Source organism: Eptatretus burgeri, chromosome 2, assembly GCF_056783735.1.
Source record: "Eptatretus burgeri isolate ZD-2024b chromosome 2, Ebu_testis_v1, whole genome shotgun sequence".
Classification (NCBI taxonomy): Eukaryota; Metazoa; Chordata; class Myxini; order Myxiniformes; family Myxinidae; genus Eptatretus; species Eptatretus burgeri.
In genome coordinates, this window is record NC_140962.1 from 70093973 (window position 1) to 70114839 (window position 20867).

At 40.0% G+C, this 20867-nt stretch overlaps 2 protein-coding genes across 4 annotated transcripts in view; both read left to right on the top strand.

Annotated features, from left to right (window-relative positions):
* LOC147032257 (uncharacterized) overlaps positions 1-7165 on the top strand; it is a 99514-nt gene extending 92349 nt beyond the window's left edge. For 2 of the 3 annotated variants that reach the window (XM_085869681.1, XM_085869682.1), the window contains exons 6-7: positions 5640-5704; positions 6626-7163. In XM_085869681.1, coding sequence (XP_085725807.1) covers positions 5640-5704; positions 6626-6773 — 213 coding nt within the window. In that variant the 3' untranslated portion in view covers positions 6774-7163. Of the gene's footprint in view, positions 1-5639; positions 5705-6625 lie in introns of all 3 variants that reach the window. The other variant, XM_085869683.1, reaches the window with a different exon arrangement.
* Positions 7166-7727: 562 nt separating this feature from the next.
* LOC147032259 (bone morphogenetic protein 8A-like) lies at positions 7728-20225 on the top strand. The gene is made up of 5 exons (XM_085869684.1): positions 7728-8773; positions 11180-11319; positions 14473-14619; positions 14756-14954; positions 18675-20225. Exons 1-5 carry the CDS (start codon positions 8491-8493, stop codon positions 19265-19267), a joined length of 1362 nt encoding a protein of 453 aa, XP_085725810.1. The 5' UTR covers positions 7728-8490; the 3' UTR covers positions 19268-20225.
* The last annotated feature ends 642 nt before the right edge of the window (positions 20226-20867 follow it).

Below are 20867 nucleotides of genomic sequence, written 5' to 3' on the forward strand. Positions count from 1 at the left end.
TGTCAACTTTTTGGAAAATCGCTTTAATTCATTTAAAAATCTTCTTCTCCAGAAACACCAGTCACAATTTTACCTAATTTGAGTTGCAACATTATGACAGGGTCGTGATGTTATATTGCAGAGAACATGCTGATTACATGACAGGAAGTGTGTCGTCATGGTGGACTTAATAAATGTTTGGGAAAATCGTGTAAATTCATTCAAAAACCTTCCTCTCCAGACTCGCAACTCAGAGTGCTACCAAATTTGGGTTACAACATAAGGCCAGGGCCAAGATGAGCTCGAGGTCGAGTTGTCCTATTTTTCTTTCTTTTTTCGATGTATCTCTGTCAAAGTGACAGGGAGATAATGAAATCACTTCACACAAAAAAGTTAAACAAAACGATGTCATCTAAAAATGAAATTCCACATTTTCAGCAGCAAGGCACCACCTGAGGGACTGCACGCCACCGTGGGCCTAACACAGTCGGTCAATGTGATGTGTACATTTTTACAGCGCGTGCGCTGTATACAATTGCACCGAGTTTGAAATGTCCCCAGCGTCGTCTACCATGTCTCCGGTGGGTCCGGTGTCCCCCCCCCCCCACGTGCCTCAAGACAGCCAATGACGGCCGTCCGGTAGATAGCAGTGCGTAACCTCGACGGAAATGGCGACAATTGACGGAAATACCCAAGTATTTCAATGGAAATTTGTGAAACTAATGTGTTATATATATGTGAAAACCATTTAATTTATTGCTTGACAGAAAAAAAACGAAGAAACACTCGCCTCATGTACGAACGAACGAACGAAAGTCGTCATTTCCGTCCACCATGGCATTTCGCGCCGAACGCAGAAAGCTAAGTTCTTCTTATGCCATCTTTAATATTAGCCATAAACAAGTGTTTTTCGTCATGCATTAGTAGTTGAAATTTACTTACAACAAGAACGAAAAAATAATCTCCTCAGATTCAACAAGAATGCAAAAAAACCCCGAAAACATCACGTGCAGGACAAGACCAATCGAGCTGAAGGAAACGATACTGTAACCACACTGCTCCTGCTTGGTCAAGGGACACCACGTGTGTTGTGTGGGCGGTGTTATACACGAGGATTCCAGGCTAAGTTCTTCTTATGCCATCATTCTCTTTAATATTAGCCATAAACAAGTTGTTACGAATTTGGAATTCAATTGCACACAACATACAGGTTCCCTTAGTCAGCTATGTCGATAAGTGCATGTTCCCTAGATAGCTCACCTTCCATTGTTTAAATGTTCAGAGATCGAATAGATGCGCTGCGGATCGATTTAATAGTTAGGGAACAAAACAATGGAGACGTCCCTCCCCCTCTTCTGCAAAGAGGAAGAAGAACCCTGTCATCCCGTGACGTCAACAACTCCCTCCCACCCGTGGTTGAGCGGGGGGTGGATCACGAGGGCATGAGTCATGCCGGGTGCGGTGGAGGGGGTGCAAAGGATAAAGAGGACATCTTTTCTTTGTTCAAGAAGAGTTCGTGAAAATCCCGTGCGGAGAGTTCGTGGGAGTCCCGTGGTAGGGCTGAGTTCGTGGGAGTCCCGTGGCAGAGTTCGTGTGTTGAGTCCCGTGGGAGGAGTAAGCTTTTACTTCGGCAGTTGGGGGAGTCGGGAGGAAGCCAGAAGCCAAGGAGCTGCGTGGAAGTCCAGACGTCGCGAAGGAGACGCGAGCTGGAGGTGTAGCCTTCCCTGCTGTGTCGTGCAAACCGCGCGTTCGTGTGGAGAGAGCCGGAGAGAGCTCGCCTGCCACACGGAAGGCCCGAGCTCGACAGCGGCTATGCTAGCTGCCGTGGGGAAGGAGCATCACGGGTCGCCCAAGCGCGTTCGTGTGGAGAGAGCCGGAGAGAGCTCGCCTGCCACACGGAAGGCCCGAGCTCGACCGTGGCTACGCTAGCTGCTGTGGGGACGGGACGTCGCGGGTCGCCCAAGCCAGACACCACGAGGGTGCAGGTAACCTGCAACGGTCTCGTGGGACTCGTTCGGTCTGCCAAGTCCCACGCCATAAAGTCCCAAGAGGTCCAGTCTGACCCCATTGCCTTTGATGGGGTCTTTTTCCTGCTTTTCTTTTGAATGGATGTTGTGGCGCTAAGTCCCATAAGTAAAACTGTGTAAGTGACTGTACATTAATAATTGCTTATAGACGGTTGTAGTTCTTTTGTCGTGCTTTTGTTGTTTGTATAATTGCATACGTGTTTTGCCTTATTTAATTGCATACGTGTTTCATTATAATAAATGTCCTTGTGTGAATGTAAACCTGCTCGTTTCGTCCATTCCCTCATTGACTGAACATTTTGTGTGTTGGGAGTTAGAAAGCCATTGGTTTGCCGTAATAGGGGGGCATTTGGACCGACAGTTCTCGGCCATTACGCCGCTCGGAATCGCGCACGGACAAGCTCGCCTCGGCGGTTTGTTCCGTACGAGATCCGTCGAGGGTGGAATACCCCGGTAGTTGGATCACGTGGGTATTTAGGTACATTAAAGATTGGCAATCGACCCTACCCCACGTGATCTGCCGATTGGAGTATTTCGGTTCTTGTACAAGGACCCGCCGCTCGGAGTTATCCGGGTGGCGATCTATATTTCGGGCGATCGGTCGGGCCGACTCGACTTGCGGCTCCGTTCAGAGCGGTCGGTTGGCGGCGGACCCCTGGCCTGTAACAGTGTTTCGTCATGCATTCGAAGTTGAAATTTACTTACAATCATTCTTTTGCGGCCTCCTGCCACGCTGTGTCGAACGATTTCAGTCCTTCTGTTATATAAAAAGGTGCTTATCACAATAATAACAAGATTTTTACATTTCAAATATTAAGTACGCTTTTTAATTGTTTTTCAACTGAAAAAGCATAAATTGCATATTTTAACATTAGTGTACTCATTTGCTTCACCACACGCGCTGTATTGAAGGATTTCACTTGTTTAAATTATTATTTCTACTTATGTCGAAGTCGGTCGCACATCTCTCACCTGTGAATGGAGGCAATAGCCAATCAAGTAAACCAAGGTGGCTATGATTATATAAATAAATTGACACCTCCTATGCTTTTCTAGCAGAATAAGCTGCACAAAGCAACCAAGAGGAACTCTGGAAAGGGTTTGAAACAGCAAAGCGCTTGCTTTCTGTAGGCACTCTTGGTTGCTTTGTGCAGCTTCTTCAGCTGGTAGAGCATGGGAGGTGTCAATTTATTTCTACATATCTATATATGCATGTGTGTATACATATATGTCGGGAATCGTACCTTTTTATATTAGCTTTGCTTTTCCAAGTCATTATATGTTTTTGCAGGCTTGGTGATTAATCAAACTATACTCTTGGCTGGCTGCTTGTGAAAAAGAACATTAGAACAGTGTATGTTGGAAATATGATTCTGATTGACCTTGAGTGGTTCAAGGAAGCATTGTGAGAGCAGTACAAGGGAGTGAACCATTATGTGCTCTTATCTCTACTGTGTTTCACCATTCTTGTAATGAAATAAGCCAACTGCTTGCAGCTGGTGAGGTTGAAAGGACAAATTGTGAGATAAACATTTGTCCAAAGATAAAACCAAGTACATAAGGGGGTGATATAGCCGTCTCAAACTAGTGTGTGTGACAGCGCCCTCCGAGCATCCTTAAGATTATTGATGTTCTTGGTGCCTGCACTCCGTGCACACGTACCTTGATGAATAATTAAAAAGCTTTCTCTCAAGTATATCGATGTCTTCATTCTTTAATTGAAGGGTGATCAAGGTTACGACATATATATATATATATATATATATATATATATATATATATATATATATATATATATATATATATATATATATATATATATATCTTTGTTAGTCATTCGATAATATGAGTGAGGAAAGTGGTTTAAAAAAAAAAAAAAAACGTCATCGTTAAGGAAATTATTGTGGCCTGTTCCAAATCAAGACGGTTGAGTAGGCCAAAAACATGGAAGCTTCAGACCCCAGTGAGGTAACCCAGGAATCACCTTAAGACCCCATATTGAGCGAGGTCGCTGAGGATGTTCCTGATACAAGGATATAATTAAATAATGCCATTAATTATCTTCAAACGGGGTGTTTTAATTCACCCAAACACCCAATTTTCACTCACACACTTCCTTGGTGTTCCCTTAGTATGCATGCAAAGTTTCAGGCTGCTCGGTTTAATGGTTTTGGAGTTGTGGAAGACACACACACAAACACTGTCATTTACTTATATCCATCCATCCATTGGGACCATACTCTATACAGAGCGTCGGTGCTGCCGAAGCAGTTTCCTTGGCTATTGGGCACAATCCTGGACGGGTCGCCACTCCGACGCAGGATACTCGAATGACTCAGTCATCCCAGCAAGCTGGTACTCATTTTGCCGACCTCAGAAGGATGGCAGGCTGAATCAACCCCCTGGTGAAGTAATTCAGCAGGCAATGAGGCTTGAACTCAGGACCCTTGGATCCCAAGCCGCCACCCGAACGACTAAGCCAACACCAGGCATATTTATTAATATATAGATGATTTATGCCATTAATATATGGATCCATAGATTTATGGATGTTGTCCGATGATTCTCTGAATTTTTCCGATGGACTGGTTTCGATGTCCATCAGCACGCAAAATTTCAGTTTTCTACGTCACCTGGAAGGCACCAATCTTTAATATTGGTCAGTGAGTCAGTCAGTGGTTAGAATGAGCTTCATATATTAGACTAGTGGGGTGTGCCTATACATTGTGTAAGCATACAAACCATGCTTCTCCGTTGACTCAGGTCGTTCACCTGCATTTGATTATATATATATATATATATATATATATATATATATATATATATATATATATATATATATATATATATATATATATATATATATTAATTTATTTATATTTTCATTTATGGATGCTTTTCAATGGTTCTGTGATTTTTTTTCCTCCTGTATGAGCTTCGATGTCCGTCGGCACACAAAATTACCATGCTTCCCCATTGTCTCAGGCCGCTCACCTGCATATTTTTTTTCATTTATTTATATTTACATTTATGGGTGTTGTCCGATGATTCTGTGACTTTTTCTGGTGTACCGGCTTCGATGTCCATCAGCATGCAAAATTTCAGCTTTCTTCGTCACCTGAAAGGCACCGATCTTTAATATCAGTCAGTGGTTAGAAAGAGCTTCATATATTAGACTAGTGGGGTATGCCTACACATTGTGTAAGCATGTAAACCATGCTTCCCCATTGTCTCGGGTCACTCACCTGCATTTTTTTTTCATTTTTTTAAAATTTTCATTTGTGGATGTTGTCTGACGATTGTGTGATTTTTCTTATTTTGGCCGGTGTATTGGCTTCGATGTTCGCCTGCACAAAATTTAAGCTGTATGCATCACCCGGAAGGTACAAATCTTTAATATCAGTTCGTGAGTTCGTGATTGAGTCAGTCAGTGGTTAAAAAGAGCTTTCTATTTCATATATATATATATATATATATTGTCCTAACCACCACCACTGACTTACTCACTGTTATAAATGATTACTACTTTCTGGTATAATATAAAGTGCTTTTTAGATTTAAGTCATTGTTGCAAGTATTGCAATTGATGATTTTTGATGATCATGTGCTAATTTGAAGGTTTATCTTTGGCAGGAAATTGATGTTGGACGCTGCTTGGGAACTTGTTCTCCCAACCACTCCACATTGTGCCTACTTCGGTGAGTCATATTTTCCTCTTCTGTCCTCGATAATCATTCTGAATGATGAGTCCATTTCCAACTTTTCATTGCAGCATCATCACTTTGCCCATCATGGTGGCACAGAGATGGCACACTTGCTTTTAAGCTGTCTGGTGTGGGTTTAATTATTGACGTGACTGCAAACTGCACACACTAAACCAAGGTGGCTCGGATTATATAAATAAATTGACACCTCCTATGCTCTTCTAGCCGAATAAGTTGCACAAAGCAACCAAGAGGAACTCTGGGAAGGGTTTGAAACAGCAAAGCGCTTACCTTGTGTAGGCACTCTTGGTTGCTTTATGCAGCTTCCTCAGCTGGAAGAGCATGGGAGGTGTCAATTGATTTATACATATCCATATGTATAAATTGCCTTTATACGTCCTGACGTTTGCAGAATAGCCGGACTGGTGTTTCAGAGATTTGCATTAGAAACCACACTACCCATTGGATGGGATGTTAAGCTGGCACCTATCTGCCAGCATTGACTGTAGGTGGAGGTTTAAGGTCCCACGGTGTCTTTCATCAGTGACGATGCAAGATATTGCTGAGACCTTTGTCAAATGCCTGCCCTAACTAGTAGTACTGGAACACGGACATGAGATGGTCACTGCCACATCTATTTTTCTGTATAAATGCCAACATGGCACACCAATGATCTCACAGATCATGGGACAGATCAGATCAGATTAGGGGTATGTGAGGACTTGCTATTGTTAGTTCTGCATGCTAATGTTACAAAGTAAGCAAGTTTTTTCCGATGATGAGACTTGTAGAAACATAGATTGATACATCCATGCAGATGCATCCCTGTATAAGGCAAAGATGCCATAGAAGGTCTCCCAAGAACAATCACCCATTTTGATTTCCGATCTCAAGAAATCCTTTTTGTTCTTTCAGAAATCCAAAGAGTCCCCATAACTGCCTCCGTGCCTTGCGATCTCACCAGAATACCTGCACACCTATAAGGTTCAAGTCCAGTCAAGTGTTGTTGCACAACAGAGATTCTCATACGCTGCACGTCGTCACGGCCTGTGGCTGCAAATGAAGTTTATGGAGTCATTTATTTTCATTGAATAATGGCTGGCCACGGTTATGGTAAATAGATGGAGTCATTCACCCTGCACCGTTGGACTTCAACGTGCATAAGGTGCGACTGCTGAAGTGACCTCCAGTTTGGATGAATGATGATTAATTGTGATACCATATAGAGTAACTATGACAAACAATGTTCTCAACAATTGTGGATTTTAAATTAAGCGAATGGAGCATAACTCCAAAACTCAAGATGTTCTCGAAATTCGCAATTCCATCCATTTTATAAATGTGAAGTTGTAAATATGTATCATATATGCAGTGTACAATTGCCATTTTGTTTGAATGCAATAAAGTTATAAAATAACAGGCGTGGTGTTAATGACCATTTTTCTATGAAAGAAGTCATGAGAATTGAAGGGGACCAACATTATGTTGAGGCTTGAAGGAGGCAATGGTGATACTAAAGCTTGAAGTCGTCTATGGTTAAACTGATGTTTGACGGGGACCATGGTCATGCTAAAGGTTGAATGGGAATATGATTATGGTAATCGTTAAAGGGGACCATGGTCATGCTTAAGGTTGAAGGGGACCATGATTATGGTAAAGGTTGAAGGGAACCATGGTCATTCCAAAGGTTGAAGGGGCCAATGGTCATGCTGATTTTTGAAGGAGACCGTGATGATACTGAAGCTTGAAGGGGACCATGATTGTCCTGAAGTTTGAAGGGGACCATGGTTGTCTTGAGGTTTGAAGGGGATCATGGTTGTCCTGAAGTTTGAAGGGCATCATAGTTGTCCTGAAGTTTGAAGGGGATCATGGTTGTCGTGAAGTTTGAAGGGGACCATCGTTCTCCTGAAGTTTGAAGGGGACCATGGTTGTCCTGAAGTTTGAAGGGTTTCATGGTTGTCCTGAAGTTTGAAGGGGACCATGGTTGTCTTGAGGTTTGAAGGGGACCATGGTTGTCCTGAAGTTTGAAGGGGACCATGATTGTCCTGAAGTTTGAAGGGGACCATGGTCGTCTTGAGGTTTGAAGGGGATCATAGTTGTCCTGAAGTTTGAAGGGGACCATGGTTGTCCTGAAGTTTGAAGGCGACCATGGTTGTGCTGAAGTTTGAAGGGGACTATGGTTGTGCTGAAACTTAAATTTGAAGTTGCACATAGTTTGTGCCATGAATGCCACAATTCAGGAATAAAAGCATCATAATTCATTTTCCTCCTCTGTGAGCCTTTCCTGAAAGTTGGCATAAAGAACATTTCCAGAAGAATAGCATTCAGAATACACAAACGACCTAGTCTCAACAGAAGGCTTTTTAATGTAGATTTCACTTTTAAAACGACAGCGCATTCGTTAGGCAAATTGCGTCGAAATCCCGGGAGAATTTTTATTGCTGTTTGCTTTTGGCCAAAGGCGACCACGGGGGGCCATTAGCAGCTCGTTGAGCTGATCCATCGACCGATAGCCATTGTGGAAGGGTCTTGTTTGCGTTGCGCTCTCGGGGGTCGTACGGTCAGCGATAAAGCGGTGCGCACAAACACACACACACACACACACTGCAGGTTGGAACCCGAAGTGCTGTCGTTACACATTATCGTACGTTTTACGCTTCATTTGGAGAATTAACAAACGGCTCAGAAAGGTTACTATTGAAGGATCTGTTGTAGTTTAAGGAGGAACGAACCATCATCGTTTGCCGAGTTGGCAGGTAGACGTGACGGTCACATCTACCATGGTGACTTACAGAGCTCTTGGCGCATCCAGTCTGTGCATATTGCTTTGCTTTCTGCCGTGCCACATGGACGCTCTGCCATCCTCCGAGCATAAAGGAGTCGCACTACGACAGCTACTCGCAGTGCTCGGCCTGGCAGAGCATCCTCCAGCGGAAAATCCTCCCACGGAGCAACCCCCACAGTACATGCTGGACCTTTACCACGCTGTGGCGGACGCAGAAGGTGTGACCCGTGCTCCGGGACTCCTCGAAGGAAACGTGGTCCGAAGCTTCCTCGAAAAGGGTAAGCTAGCCCTTGCAGCTGTGTGACATTGACTGTCGCTCATTGTACCTGCATCTAGATTATAATCATGTGTGACAGGGTTTCTGTGATTGTGACCTCAGTGGTGCATCTTAAAATCTTGCGAGCATCTTTATCCCGTTCATAAAAAAACTTCCATTTATCTCGTTCTCATCGTTATCCCATTAATAACAGTTTCTATTCTTGTCGCGAGAATCATTATCCCGTTTATAAAAACTTCCATTTGTCTCGTTACCATCGTTATCCCATTAATAACAGTTTCCATTTTTGGCGTGAGCATTTTCATCATATTTATAAAAACTTCCATTTATCTCGTTACCATCATCATCCCATTAATAACAGGTTCCATTCTTGTCGCTAGCATTTTCATCCCATTCATAAAAAATTTCCATTTATCTCATTGCCATTGTTATCCCATTAATAACAGTTCCATTATTGTCGTGAGCATTTTCATCACATTTATAAAAACTTCCATTTATCTCGTTACTATCGTTATCCCATTAATAACAGTTTCCATTCTTGTCGTGAGCATTTTCATCACATTTATAAAAACTTCCATTTATCTCGTTACCATTGTTATCCCATTAATAACAGTTTCCATTTTTGGCATGAGCATTTTCATCATATTTATAAAAACTTCCATTTATCTCGTTACCATCATTATCCCATTAATAACAGGTTCCATTCTTGTAGCTAGCATTTTCATCCCATTCATAAAAAATTTCCATTTATCTCATTACCATTGTTATCCCATTAATAACAGGTTCCATTCTTGTCGTGAGCATTTTCATCACATTTATAAAAACTTCCATTTATCTCGTTCTCATCGTTATCCCATTAATAACAGTTTCTATTCTTGTCGCGAGAATCATTATCCCGTTTATAAAAACTTCCATTTGTCTCGTTACCATCGTTATCCCATTAATAAGAGTTTCCATTCTTGTCGTGAGCATTTTCATCACATTTATAAAAACTTCCATTTATCTCGTTACTATCGTTATCCCATTAATAACAGGTTCCATTCTTGTCGTGAGCATTTTCATCACATTTATAAAAACTTCCATTTATCTCGTTACCATTGTTATCCCATTAATAACAGTTTCCATTTTTGGCGTGAGCATTTTCATCATATTTATAAAAACTTCCATTTATCTCGTTCCATCATTATCCCATTAATAACAGGTTCCATTCTTGTCGCTAGCATTTTCATCCCATTCATAAAAAATTTCCATTTATCTCATTGCCATTGTTATCCCATTAATAACAGTTCCATTATTGTCGTGAGCATTTTCATCACATTTATAAAAACTTCCATTTATCTCGTTACTATCGTTATCCCATTAATAACAGTTTCCATTCTTGTCGTGAGCATTTTCATCACATTTATAAAAACTTCCATTTATCTCGTTACCATTGTTATCCCATTAATAACAGGTTCCATTCTTGTCGTGAGCATTTTCATCACATTTATAAAAACTTCCATTTATCTCGTTACCATCGTTATCCCATTAATAACAGGTTCCATTCTTGTCACTAGCATTTTCATCCCATTCATAAAAATTTTCATTTATCTCGTTACCATCGTTATCCCATTCAGAACACTTTACATTCTGTCCCTATCATTTTCATCCCATTCATAAAAATTTCCACTTTTCTCGTTACCATCATTATCCCATTAATAAGTTTCCATTCTTTTCACGAGCATCTTTATCCCATTCATAAAAACTTCCATATATCTCATTAGTCGTTAACATCCCTATATCCCATTCAACTGGTTGCCAACATTGAAAGAAGAAAGAGGTAGGATGGAAAGGTGCGAAGGAGTGAAGCGACCAATGGAGGTGGGGGAGGGGGGAGGTGGGAGGTGTAGGGTATCGTAGGAGTAACTCCCCCCCCTTTTTTAATTTTAACCTTAAATTTGTACATTCAAAGACAGTTTTATGCAAAATTAAAGCGGAATAATCATGTTTTCCTGATGAACTTGCACCTTATGGTGAAAGAAACCTTGTCGCAACATGAAAATCGATGAAAAACGTCGGTGAGACACGATTTTGTGAAAGTGGTATTTTTCGCTAAAATTCACAATGAAATAGGCTGTTCAAGTCCACAAGAAGCGGTAGAGTCCCGCAAAAAGCAGTACATTCAGCAACTATGCATTCATAACGAAGTCCATTCACCTCGTTAGCATTTTTATCGAATTCACAAGTGCTTCCACTTATGTCGTTAGCATCTTTATGACATTCATAAGCCTTTCAATCGACCTCGTTATCATCTTTATCCTCGTTCATTTGCATTGCATCGACTCTTGCACGTCGTCACCAACGAACGATATAATATGCATTCTGTGATTTGGAGAATCTGCAAGCGAACTCTCTCCTGTCTTCACAGGCAATTCTCCTCCGCGGTTCCAGTTTGACGTGAGCGCTGTGCCTCTCACCGAGCGCATCATCACCGCGGAGTTCCACGTGTTTCGAGCGCACATCCCGCCTGCCTCCAATGCACGAAATGGTTACACTCACTTTGGCAAGGTACCCAGCAGTTCCAGGGAGGAAAAGGGATAATCAAGAGTAAGTTTATTCGGCAAAAGAACGAAGGAATTTTGAGTTTGCATAAAGAGAGTCAGACAGACAGACAGAAAGTACAACTTCAACATTATATAGAAAGATGTGTATATATATATATATGTATATATATATATATATATATATATATATATATATATATATATATATATATATATATATATACACACACACACATAAGCTGGTAGGCAGCCATGGGTCGCCGAGCATCTGATGACCTTTGACCCCTGATCTGAGTTAATCGCGTACTAAGTACTTGCGAAATTGCAATCGAATCGGTTAACCCGTGTATGATCAAGGAGGCTTTGAATGGTCATTTTTCCTGAACAATACACTCATTGACCTTTGACCCCTGACTTAGCCAAGATAGGTCAATATGTCCTGAAGCAAAGTTGTAGTACCCATTGAGTACTCTGTACCTATGAACTTTCCTTCGTATCGGTTAACCCGTGTAGGAGGAAGGGGGATATGAATGGTCATTTTACCCAAAAAATGCACTCATTGACCTTTGACCGCTGACCTAGCTGAGATAGGTCAATATGTCCTGAGGCAAAGTTGTCGTACTCATTAAGTACTATGTACCTATGAACTTTCATATGGGTTAATCCGTGTAGGAGCAAGGGTGGCTTGAATGATAATTTCACCCGAAAAATTCACTTATTGACCTTTTACCCCTGACCTAATTCTAGATAGGTCAGTATGCAAATGAGCAAAGTTGTAATTCTCATTACGGTCTATAAGCATGTAAAGATTCATTCAATTCGGTTCAACTGTCTTGGAGGTGTACTTTGAATTTTCAGCGGGAATGCTCAATGGCCCTCATACAAGTTGAGAGGGTTACCATTTGGAAACGATAAGATATAGAAAAAAATGGATGTCAAATAGCAGATAGAGAATCACCTTAAGATTATGCATGCCAAATCTCATCGAGTTCCATCTTCTGATAACTACTCGGTATCAGTTTGAATGAAAAGTACCAAAAATGCGGTTTGATATCGGAAATCCCCAAAGTTTGAGGGGGTGCTGTGGGTGAACTTCTTCTTCTTCTTCTTTCGGCTGCTCCCGTTAGGGGTCGCCACAGCGGATCATCCGTATGATCCGCATAGTGATTTGGCACATGTTTTACGCCGGATGCCCTTCCTGACGCAACCCTGGTCGCCTCTTACGACACAGGGATATGGTACACCTATTTTAACCGGGGTATACACCGGCCCAGTACACTGGTACTCATTTCGCCGACCTCGGAAGGATGACAGGCTGAGTCAACCCCCTGGTGTATTAATTCAGTGGCCCAATGGGGCTTGAACTCAGGACCTTTTGGATCCCAAGCCGCTGCCCTAACCACTGCGCCAACACCAGGCATCTGTGGGTGAACAAAGATATAAATAAAAAATATGGCTCGATTGTTTGTGCACAATGCATTCCAGATGATTGGTGTGAATTTTCATGACCATCTGACCATAACCCTGGGAGGAGTAGCATTTGGCGCGAAGGCACCTCCAGCTCTCGCATGTTATCGATTTTTGCCCTTTGACCCCTGACCTAAGCAATATCGGTCATTATGTCCTGGGGCAAAGTTGTAGTACTCATTGCATGCTATGAACCTGCAAAGTTTCATTCGGATCGATACACTCACCTGGTCGCTAGGGGGCCTTCAATTTTCGGGCATACCCCATTTGTTGGGGGCGCTGCGGGTAAACTATTCCATATATCATAAAAACCGGAATATATTTGGTACAGCATCACCTGTAGATGATGCATGCCAAATTTCATAACCCTACGTTGGATAATGGCTTTCGGAATTGATTTCGTGTGAACGGTACTGATTTTGAAGGTTTTTCGGCTGTTGCTGGGGAACCAAAGCGTCCCCAGCAACCATCACAATTTCCAAAGCATAAGGTCATAACATGTACCTACCACCCGAGTTTGGTCAAAATCGGCCCACGTTTACTGCCAATTATGCTGATGACAAACGAACAAACATCCAAACAAACAGACAGAATTACTGACAATAAGGGTCACCTATTTCGGCAACCCAACAATATATATATATATATATATATATATATATATATATATATATATATATATATATGTGTGTGTATATGTATATATGTATATATGTATATATGTGTGTGTATATGTATATATGTATATGTATATATGTATATGTATATATGTATATATATATATATATATATATATATATATATATATATATATATATATATATATATATATATATATATATATATATGTGTATATGTATATATATATATATATATATATATATATATATATATATATATATGTATATGTGTATTTTGGGAGAGTCAAACCCACCTTTGTAAAGAATGTGTGATGCTGGTTGGAACTTACACAGAAAAGGACTAACATTTGTGTGGCTTTTGACTTGCTTCATGGTCCGGAAAATTGTGGGAAGGGATGGAGCGGAAGGGGAGGGGGGATTGTCCTGAATCGTCAGGAGGAGAATTTTTTTCGACTTTCTCCATCATAATACCTGTTCAGAAAGTTTTACAAACTTGATGCTCACGTTTTTTGAAATTTAAAAAACGTTTTTTTTTAACCTGCTTCGGTGGCATAATGGTTCGAGCATCCCCTCTGAGCCTGAGAGGTTGGTGGTTTGAACACCAACTGAGTCATACGAAAGGCTATAAAAACGGTTTGTGCTGCTTCCTTGCTTGATGGTCAGTATTGAAAAGGACAAAGCATGGACAAACAACCAAATGTTGGTGATAAGAGTGCAGGCTTTGATGGGCCTAATGATCTCCTCCTGTGTCAAAGTTCCTTGTTAGGGGACATATTATCATTAAATTTATATTGAAGGTAGTGAAAAATACAAGCCATATTGGCATCATCTTGGACCATTGTAAGCATCACAATCATATAACTTCCAGAATGCCACTCGTGAAGGTGATTTTGCCGGAGACGGAAAACACATATACATCCATGGGATTCCCGAATGAATGAGAAATGATTTGTACAATATATCAATAACTCCAGCACTGTACTCTAGAAATAAGTAAATAAATAAATAAGCAGTTGCATAAAATGATTCTGATTTTCATTGTTTTTCAGCTGAATATTTATCAGGTGAAGGATATCCTTGGAGGCAATGTTAGAAACGAACGCAAATCTGAAACGTTGACAAGAGCTCGCCTCATCTCCTCACGTCGTGTTTCCATATACAAAAGTGGATGGGAGGTGTTCAGTGTCACACAAGCTGTAAGGATGTGTCCTTCCGTGTGTAAAGTCAATCTTGTCTTCGTGAGACGAATACCTGTTGCACTCTTTTCATATCACGCGTTATGCATGTGTGAATCTGATTATTTATTTATCTCCACCTTTTTGCACGCCATAGGTGCGAAGATGGATTGACAATTATGACAACAATCAAGGACTAATGGCCACCATTCAACTCGTGGGACCATCAGATACAACTGAGCTGGGAATATTAGATTTTGTGCCATCTGGCACTTTATCCTCTTCTCGCAGACCGATGCTCGTAGTTTTCACAGATGATGGTCGGCGTTCGCTGCTTACACTGTCCTTGAAAAAAGGTAAGCATCCTATAAACCTCTATATCGTGATAGTTATTGTGAAGTTCATGTACTTCTCATGTGTCCTATAAACACAGGAAGACCCCATATATATATATTAAGATAACCAGAGACAACTTCTTTTTATTTTTAAAGTACTTTGGTGTACATTACAGATGTCTCAGATTTCCACCAAATGGTAGATTTCAACTTATTTGACTCAGAAGAGGTAAATATTCAACTTTATATTTGGATTATTTTCTACTCATCACACTATTTAACAATATCATCTGCAGATGGTTAGGTTTTCATCCTAGGGCTGGCAGGATGGCCTCGAGGTTTGTGCACCTGCGTCTAAGGCGTCGAGCCTGGGTTCTATTCCCAACACGGCTATAAACTATCATCCTGGTGTTTCACAGGCAAAGTGATTCATCAATGTGTGTGCGTTATCCCTTGGATGGATGTTAAACTGGTTTCCCATCTGCTGGCAGTGGATGTTAAAGATCCCACGGTTTCCTTGTGAAAAGTAGGAGCCATCACTGGCACCATGGCCAAATACCAACTTCCTGTCCTAATGCCTGCTGGGAAGGCAATGAGAAAATACTCAGCTTAACCACTGCCCAACATACTGCTTCAGCAACTCTCTGAAGAGGCTCTCTGAAGAGTATGGCAAATGAGAGGGAAAGAGAGAGGGAGAGAGGGATATATATATATATATATATATATATATATATATATATATGTATATGTGTATATATATATATATATATATATATATATATATATGTATATGTGTATATATATATATATATATATATATATATATATATATATGTATATATATATATATATATATATATATATATATATATATATATATATATATATATATATATATATATATACATATATACATATATATTGTTCCACGTGAATGAGTAATTGCAAAACATCATTTTAATTTTTATGCTTACGAGGTACTTATTTATTTATTTCTCACTTGCATAATTATTAAGGGCTGGAAGGATGGCCTAGAGGTATGCACACTCACTTTTAAGCTCTCTAGCCTGGTTTGAATCTTGGCCCAGGTATAGATTTTCATCCTGGTGTTTCACAGGCAGCATGATTCATCAATGTGCATCATCCCATCTGCTGGAATTGGTTGGTCAATGGTAAAGATCCCACAATTTCTTCGTGAAGAATAGGCGAGCTTCCAGTCCTAACTTCCTGAGCCGGAGTGGCATCTTGACCAGTATTGCAGCATAGTAATTGCTTCAGTAGCACCAACCCTCTGCAGAGAGTATGGTATATGATGATAATTGTTACCCCACATGTGGAGTACAAAGCGGAGTGAAGCAATTGGTTCACTGTCTGTCTGTCTGACAGTTGATGTCAGATGACAGTTGAGCAGTTGATGATTGAGGAACTCCGAAATTTCAATTAAATTTTATATGTTGACCACTGAAACATGAACACAAACCTTTAATTTAGCAGTACTTTGCCTCTGAATTTGGCAAATTGTATGGAATCTCATCCTGAGTGTGCATCTGTACAGAGGAGTAAGGTAATTGTTTTAGTCTGTCTGCCTGTCTGGCAGTCAAACGAAATTGAAAAACATTTCAAACAGGAAAACTCCTGTTTTGAGGATGTCATAAAGGACACAAACAACAGGCATTGATAACTTATGCCATGTGTTCAATAAGATGGTTTAAAAGAGGGTGTGTTACTGGTGGTAAATTCATGATTCTCTGGGTGTCGTTTCTACAGCTTTATTTCACCTTGTTTGCACTTCCAAAAACGTTCAGTTCAGTAGTAATTGAGCAAAATTTTACCTTATCTCAAGCAATCAAATTTGCCGCACGCTCAGAGGGTGGAGCAACAGTGAGATTCAGATAAAAATGGCGGCGCTTTGGAATACAATCACAGAGCTAACCATGTCCAAAAGATGTTTGTTTAGTGCATCCTTTTATGAAAGATTGTTCCAAAATCATCAGTTTCTCCAAAAAGAGTTGGCAGGCATTTCAGCTCTGGACTGTTCCATTTGATTCAACGTATTGGGAGTTAAATGAGCAATCCAAATCAAATGATATGTTTGCACTTCATCAAATGACGTGATCAGATAGAAATATTATCCCACCAACCCTGGTATTTCTTTTTAAACTAGAGGGGGAGCAGTCGGTAGAGTGCAAAACCTCCGCCGCCAATACTGCTTGGTCACTCAAGTGAACCTGATATCCTATTCATTCAATTTTACATCAGCAGTGCTCACAGAGTTATAGATTGCAACTTTCCCTTTTACTTTTAACTTTTACATACTCAATTCATTCGTCATAACTAGATTCCTTGAGACGGAAATTGATTTTACGTGGGTATATCCACCTGAAGTTCCAAAATCAACCGCAATTATAATTTTGGCATGTTTTTTTTTGTTGGAAATCACTTATAACGTGTAGAAATGCCAAAAAAAATTTCAAAAAAAATTTTTTTTTGGGGGGGGGGGTTGGAAATCACTTAAAACATGTAGAAATGCAAAAAAACAAGAAATCGAAATTTTGTTGAAAAAAAAGTTGCAAATTTTTTTTCTCTAACAATTTTTTTTTTTGGGGGGGGGGGGGGGGGTTGGAAGTCACTTAAAACATGTAGAAATGCAAAAAAAAAAAATTAAAATATTTTTTCAAATTGGCCGCCATAGTGGCCATATTGGTTTTTGGACCAAGTCCAAAATCTAATGGCATGATCCTTGGACCAGACCTAACCCCCCCCCCCACCAAGTTTCGTCGAAATCCGTCGAGGAGTTTTTCCGTAATACTGTTCACAAACAAACAAACAAACAGAAAGGGGTGAAAACAGTAACTTCCATCCATCTTCGATGGCGAAGGTTAATGATTATTTTTGGTGGAAAAAAAACTTCAAAAGGTATGAGCAATAACTCAAATAATCTTCACAAAAGACACTATGGGATCTTTAACGTTCACAGGAAGTCACTTCCAGCAGACAGGTCATCCGGGTTAATGCCCTTCCAATGGGCGGCACACACACATAGATGCCTCCTCCTGCATGCAGAGCTTAATATCTGGGTCATGATTTGAAGATCTGGGTCATGATTTGAATATCTGGGTCATGATTTGAATGCAGGTTCGATAGCTCAAGGACGAGTGTGCATGCTTGCAAGCTATCCTGACAACCAAATTTCAGCTATATGATGCCTTTACATAATCTATAGAGGTTATTTAAATGTCATGAACTAGAAGAGAGGTCAAGATTGAAAAGGAGTGACTTCCAGAAACTGAAGTTATCAACAGTAATCTATGAAAAGTGCTACAGCTGATTGGAGAATTGTATATTTGAAAAAGAAAATTACCCTTTAAGGTGATATATCAACTTTGCTCTCGTTTATTTTTAAAATTGAAATTGCTTAAACTCTAATTTAACATAGACCAATAAATCAGTAACTTGTACACCACTGAAGGATGAATGTTATATGAGAGGCTTTCATATGAATTTGTCGTGCTTGTTATCTCCATGATTTTACTTTATATTTGTTTTTTTGGTACCTTGTGCAGTATATACATTTACCATAATATATTGAACAGGTGTTTGCTTTCACTTGACATGTGACTCGAGAATTAAATTCAGATTTGACTGTTGAGATTTTTAGACATGTCTTATGACATCTAAGCTCCGAATGGTGCTTTTGGTTTATCAGTATTGATCGTTTTACCTTTCATCCTGTTTACCCAGAGCCTCACTTGCATGGAATCCCAGGCATTCTGCAACAGGAGATTCCAAACGAGCAAACTGTGAACCCTCTCAACTTGTATCCTCAAACCATCAACATGAAGGCCTTCATACCCTATCAGGTTCAACCATTTGAATCTTTGCCTACTACTCTTCCTGTTCCAAAAAGCTTGAGACATCTCCGAAAGCGTTCCCTTTCCAAGGACTTGGTTGCAGCATCTGATACTTCTGTGGTTGTTCAGAAGCATGACAACCCATTACCGAATGATGGTCCTCTGGCAGCTTGCTCTCGACGCCCACTTTATGTAGATTTTGAGGAGGCTGGTTGGGCGGGATGGATAATCTCTCCTCGTGGATACCAGGCTTACCAATGTGCCGGCGCCTGCCCTTTCCCATTGGGTGGATCAGCCCGGCCAACTAATCATGCATCTGTCCGTGCAGTGCTTCAGGCTTTGCGGCCAGGTCGTGCTGTGTCACCCCCATGTTGCGTTCCTGATCAATTGAACTCGATCAACCTGCTTTACTACGACAGCGAAGGCAATGTCGTTTTGCGACGATATAATGATATGGTGGCTGTCAGCTGTGGTTGTCACTAAATTTAAACATTTCTCATTCCATTTAAATAGCTTTGTCTTAACAATTTTATTTATTTGTTTTAAAAATATTTTGTCATCTCAGATCTCTATAAAGCTTACTTTGAGTTGGCTTTCAGACTTTGGCAAAATCAGACCTCGTTTTTCCTTCATGTGAACTTGAATGAATCCTTTCTTCAGATAAGCATCTATGTTTTGAAGAACTAAGATTCGTGGTACTTACCTGTTTTATTTATGATAATAAATTATCTTGTTTAAGAAAAACATGAATGGTATATTCAGTGCCTAAGAACAAAACTAACCAATCAGAATCCCTCGAGTGAAATAGTGAGAGAGCTCTCAATGCTACAAAACCATGAGATGTTTTAAGGTGCCAGATAATGTTACTTACATGTTGAGAATCAATTTTTTTTTTGATCCACTTTGTGTCATTTTTGTCTCATGATTATATCAGGCTAAAAGCCATAGCTCACAGAAGAATTGTGTTTGAAGGCGAGTGTCGATCTGTGTATATTGTCGATCTGTTGTCCATCAGACAACACAAACAATATATTTTATCAGTAACCAGCTAATAAGAGTATGTGCACCGATATGGCAAATGATGTGCAGATGTTGTTTCAAGAACTTCATCAGATCAAATCAGAGAAACAACGAGGGTCTCTTTTCGTCTTATGAAGGACTAAAACTCCAAACGTCGTCTGTACCTCGTTTTCCACCATGGTAAAACATCATCTTATCAACCTGCTCGTTGTTTAAATCCATTTTTGAAAGCCATATCAAGCTTGCTCTGACTTCAACAATGTAAATCTTTATACACTGGCAAGAGGAAGCATGAATTGGACACATACAGTGACATACAGCACAGAACATGCTAGTCTGTCATTGTATTGCTTGACAACTTTGTATTTTGTGTAAATATAAAAGTATGCTTCTCCAAAGTAAGAAATAAAAGATACATGTATAAAGCATATGTATAAAATGAAATGTGTATGTGTTGTTCTGTAATAAACCAACAGAAGCATATTTTGTGTTTAGTTTGTTATTAATTCACTTGTATAATGACCAAGTTAAAAAAAAGACCGTTTTTACAGCCATTTTTCCCTGCTGTGCAGGGGTTAGGCTTTTTCTTGAGGAAATGTTTTATGGCCGGATGCCCTTCCTGACGCCAACCCTGGTAGCCTCTTACGACACACAGGGATATGGTATACCTATTCTAACCGGGGCATACACCGGGACCAGTACACTGGTACTCACTTCGCCGACCTCAGATGGATGACAGGCTGAGTCAACCCCCTGGTGTTAATTCAGCAGCCAATGGGGCTTGAACTCAGGACCCTGGGATCCCAAGCCGCCACCCTAACCACTTAGCCAACACCAGGCTTTGTATAATGACTAAGTGATGCATATATATATATATATATATATATATATATATATATATATATATATATATATATATATATATATATATATATATATATATATATATATATATATATATATATATATATATATATATATATATATATATATATATATATATATATATATATATATATATATATATATATATATATATATATATATGACCCTGGTGTTGGCG

What these genes read in the sequence shown, in the direction of transcription:
- LOC147032259 (XM_085869684.1), top strand. Translation starts at nt 8,491, where the DNA reads ATGGTGACTTACAGAGCTCTTGGCGCATCCAGTCTGTGCATATTGCTT. An exon ending in TGTTCAGTGTCACACAAGCT is followed by an intron (nt 14,620 to 14,755) that starts GTAAGGATGTGT and finishes TGCACGCCATAG; the next exon opens with GTGCGAAGATGGATTGACAA. An exon ending in TACACTGTCCTTGAAAAAAG is followed by an intron (nt 14,955 to 18,674) that starts GTAAGCATCCTA and finishes CTGTTTACCCAG; the next exon opens with AGCCTCACTTGCATGGAATC.